General features: G+C 55.5%; 1 protein-coding gene across 1 annotated transcript; it reads right to left on the bottom strand.

The window, feature by feature from the left end:
- Window positions 1-3,176: 3,176 nt before the first annotated feature.
- Window positions 3,177-4,288, bottom strand: LOC123255316 (solute carrier family 22 member 8-like). The gene is made up of 2 exons (XM_044684137.1): window positions 4,081-4,288; window positions 3,177-3,575 (listed from the first exon to the last, which is right to left on the bottom strand). The coding sequence occupies exons 1-2, from the start codon at window positions 4,272-4,274 to the stop codon at window positions 3,500-3,502; spliced, it is 270 nt and encodes an 89-aa protein (XP_044540072.1). The 5' UTR covers window positions 4,275-4,288; the 3' UTR covers window positions 3,177-3,499.
- Between the last annotated feature and the right edge of the window lie 234 nt (window positions 4,289-4,522).

Here is a 4,522-nt window from a genome sequence, read left to right as displayed (position 1 = left end):
TATCCATGATTTGACCAAGGCCATACAGGTATTAAGTTGCAGAATGAGGGTTTGAATCTTGGTCTTCTGACTCTGAATCTGGGGTGATTTCTTTCTTTCTTTCTTTCTTTCTTTCTTTCTTTCTTTCTTTCTTTTCTTTTAAAACCCTTACCTTCCGTCTTGGAGTCAATACTGAGTTTTGGCTCCAAGGCAGAAGAGTGGTCAGAGTAGGCAGTGGAGGTCAAGTGACTTGCCCAGGGTCACACAGCTGTGGAGTGTCTGATCTGGTGTGATTTCAACTCTATCATGTTTCAAACTCTTCTCTGATCATTGGAGCTGGAAGGATCATTTATTCATTTATTTGGCTTCCCCAGGCAGTACCCACATCTGGACTGGTCCACAGCAGGTACCCAGTGAACCCTGGCCAGAAGTTGGAAGGAACAGCTCTCTGCTACCCCAAGGGGTTCACTGGCTCATTCTGAGGGTGTGATTCATTTCCTCCAGCTTTCCTGGCTTTGGCCAACCATCGTTGGAGAGAGTTCAGAAGAAGCAGGAGGAGATCTTGTGGGCCTGGAGCAGTCGGAGACTGGGACTGCTTTTCATTATCGCCCGAACAGCTTGGCTTAGAGTTTTCTACAGCCAAGCTGCTCTCGCCCAGGGATGGCTGCCTGAGCTGTTAGGACGTGCCGAGAGATCGAGCAGATTCTTTTCTCGAAAGAGGAGAGGCGATGGCTCTGGCCTTCCCGGCAGGCAGAGGTAGCAACGGCCCACATGCCTAGCGGTCTCCAACGAGGCTCTCTGGTCTGCACAAAAGCCTCTCTCTAAGCTGGTTGATGTCTGAAGTCCTTTACTACAATATTTAATAATATAACAATATTATCATGTAATATTAATAAGAAGGTTGTGAATACTATTTATACGTGTATGTATATGGGCACATATAATATTTCTTCTGCTTTTGATTCTCAAAATAACTCTATGAGAGAGGTGCCCATTTTACGGATGAGGAAACTGAAGCACAGGGAGGTTCAATGGCCTGCCCTTGGCAGCACTTCTAGCGCCTTTCAGAGGCAGGATTAGAACCTGGTGCTCTCTGCGGCTTGGGGAGCGTCGTGAGCCACCGCGTATGAGATCAGAGCGCCCCCTATCACCAGAGGCTGGGGGGCAGAGGGCTGAACCAGTTCCAACCCTCTGAATGGGCAGGAGACAGGAGCGGATGAGGGCCCCAGCCTTGCGGGCTCAGCCAAGGCATTTCCCGACGCTGGGTCATCGCAGCAGCGATGGGTTACTGTTTCCCGTTCTTGGTATTTTTCGGTGTGATCTCAGGGGCCTTTGTGTGGCAAGCCTTTCTTTTGTCGGGGGATGAAGAGTCGTCCTCTGCACCTCGTTTTCTCCTTCCTCTCCGCTACAAGTCTAAAGGAGAGCTGGCAGAGGCCCAAGCCACAAGCTCCGGGAGAAGGAAACGAGAGAGAGAGATCGGAAGTTGTTTTGGAAAGTGGGCCGTTCTTCCTGGCTCAGTGACCGGTCCTCTTTGGCACCAGCGCCCTCGCCCAAGGGAACCGAGGGACCAGCTGAGGCCAGAGCATGGGACTTTCCCAGCTTCACCAAGGCAAAATGGGGGAGAGAGTTTAGACGGCAGTCTGTCTGAGAAAGGTCTAACAATCTGGGGGAGTGCCAGCCCAGGCTGAGCGGGACTCGATGGGACGGAGGAGCCAAGATGACTGAGACAGACTCCTCATGGGCCTCTCTGCCTCCGCTTCTCACGCCCATCCATTCTACCCCGGCAGCTCAGTGGATTGAGAACCAGGCCTGGAGACAGGAGGGCCTGGGTTCAAAGGTGTCCTCAGACACTTCCTAGCTGGGTGACCCTGGACAAGTCACTTCATCCCCCTTACGACCAATAGTTAGTATCAATTCTAAGACAGAAGGTAAGAGGCTTAAAAAGAAAGGAGGTAAACCCAGAGTGAGTCAGGATCGTCTCATTCCTTGTATATGGTACCCAAAGTCCTTTGCCCAGAGCCTGGCATGTGGCAAACAAGAAATACTTGCTGGTTGATTGGCTCTGTGACCAGAGAACCCAGGCACAAACCCAGTGTCTCATGCTTACAATCTCAGTAGTTTGGGGTAAGTCATTTAATTTTTTGAGCCTCAGTTTCCCCATCTGCTCAATGAAGAGGTTGCCTAAATGACCACTGAGGTCCTGTCTGGCTCTACACCTGTGGTTCTGCCTTTGACCTTCTTTGGTTCTAACTCTTGCAATGATCGGATTCGTCTGGAATATGTTGGCTTTTTTATTTGAGAAAAACACTCAATTTTGTCACGTCCACTCGAGCTTCCATTGCTCATGGGACGTGGTTGTCTGTTCGTGGACACGGCTCAAGACATCTGGCGTCACTGGCCCCAGGGGCCTGGTCTTTGCAAGAGAACCCCCCCCCCCGTGCCCATGGGAACTCGCCACTCTTTGGGTGCTTTCTTTGGTGAAAAGTGAAGCGGGGAGCCTGCTGCTGGCTTGGGGGCGCTTCTAGGCTCCGTCTCTCTCCCTCTCCCCCCTCGGCATACTCGTGTAGGTGTGGCCAGAATCCCAGACCAGGCCCTCCTGATGCCCTCTGGGAGGGAGGCAGGACCCAGGGCCAGGGCCGGCAGGGCCTCGGTGCTGCCCGAGGGTCTGGGAGGGGGTTCTGGGCCTGAGAGCCCGGCCAGGGAGGCAGAGGCCAGGGAGAGCTGCGCTGGGAGCCCGGGCTCCAGAAGGCCAGGCCGGACGGAATCAGATGAGACAAGTAGGAGTTGGGGGGACAAGGGACAAGGGGGGCCAACTGGCTGTTTCGGCAGCCTGGGCTGGGGGATTGGCAGTGTGTAAGGAAGCTGGACTTGGAGCCAGAGGACTTCAATTCGAATCTCAGCATCGGTTCGTGATTTGCACTCGGTCACTCTTGACCTTTTCCTCATCCATAACTTGGGGGGGTTTCGGGGTCATAGATTTAGCCCTGGAAGGGTTAGAGGTCATCGGCTCCAACTCTTCATTCGACAGATGAGGAAACTGAGGCCTGATTTGCCCAAGGTCACACAGGTAGCGTGGCAAAACTGAGATTCGAACGGAGGTCCTTGGAGGGCCCATTCCATTGGCTGGCCTGGGTGATGCTCTGTTTAAGGGCCCTCGTCTCCTCCTAAGAGGGGGCTGGGGTGTGTGTGTGTGTGTGTGTGTGTGTGTGTGTGTGTGTGTGACAGCAGACAGTCAGAGACAGACAGACAGACAGAGCCCTGGATGGGGTAGGGAACTCCTGCCTCGCTTTGTCCAGTCCCTGGAGAGGGTCTCGGGTACTTGGAGGCCCCGGATGGCTCTGGCCAAAGGGCCAGGGTGTTGGGGGGGGGCAGGGGCTCCGGGTGGCAAAGGCCAGGCCAAGCCCATGCTGGGTGAGAAAGGAGCTCCGTCTCCCCAGAGGAGCCAGGGCCGGGGCTGCTTCTCGGGAGAGGCCAGGGGCAGCGGGGCCTCCAGCAGGTGGCTCTGGCCATCGTCCTTCTCTCAGCTGGTCCCCTTCCCAGGTTCACAGGACTGCAGGGGGATAGACTGAACCTCTGTCTCCTCCTTGGGCTTTTTCCTGGGAATTTGGGGGTGGGGAGAAAGCACAAGCTCAGAACCCCTCTCACGGCATCTCCCATTCAGAATGACGCAGGCCCCTTCCCCCCACTTCATCTCCATTCTCACCTCCACCCGCATCCCATTCCCAGGCCCATCAGTGCGACCGTAGGAGGCAGATGCCCGGGAGAGCGGGGGGTACGAGGGAGGCCAAGGAGGGGGCGAGGGGAGACTGAACCGCTGCTTGCGCTATCTTGGGGGTGAGCCCAGGAGGGGGTCCTAAATGGCTACAGGCGTCTGGAAACCACACGGCTATTCCCCTGCCTCCCAGGGCAGCCCCCGAGCCTCCACTAGGGTTAAGGCGCAGAGCTGCTTAGGCAGTCGGTCAACTAGCTTCCCTCAGTTTCCCCTTGAGAATGAGTCTGCTCTGCCAAACCTTGGGGCCCCATCCAAAGCAAGGGGCCCTGAAGAGGCCTGGGATCCCCTCTGGATGTCAGGGGGGCTGGAGGGGAGGAACGTGGGCTGACCGGCATTGCACGTCTTCTATTGTCTCTGGAAGTGCCGTGTTGAGGGTCTCTGGCAAGAAGAAGGCGGCGGCTCCCCCCAGAAGGGGAATGACCCCATAGATGATGGCAGGGATGAAAGGCATCACTTCGCCCGTGATCTTCACCAGGGGGGCGATCATGCTGCCCACTCGGGTACACAGGTTACCCAGGCCCATTCCTCGTTGGCTGAAGGGCAGAGAATGGAGAATGGGTCAGCCCAGGGGCTCAGCAATGCTCCCACCCCTTATATACCCTTTGGGCCTTCTCTCTGCCCAGTCCCTGGCACTTGGTGAGTCCTTTCTGGGGAGATAATGAGTTATCTGAGCAGGGGAAAGATCCTAGTGTCTGGGGGGTGGAGAGAGAGAGAGAGAGAGAGAGAGAGAGAAGAGAAGAGAGGAGAAGAGAAGAGGAGAGAGGAGAGGAG

Source organism: Gracilinanus agilis, unplaced genomic scaffold, assembly GCF_016433145.1.
Source record: "Gracilinanus agilis isolate LMUSP501 unplaced genomic scaffold, AgileGrace unplaced_scaffold43163, whole genome shotgun sequence".
In the NCBI taxonomy this organism is placed as follows: Eukaryota; Metazoa; Chordata; class Mammalia; order Didelphimorphia; family Didelphidae; genus Gracilinanus; species Gracilinanus agilis.
The sequence above is the reverse complement of the archived record's forward strand: the minus strand, read 5'-3'. Positions and strand labels throughout refer to the sequence as shown.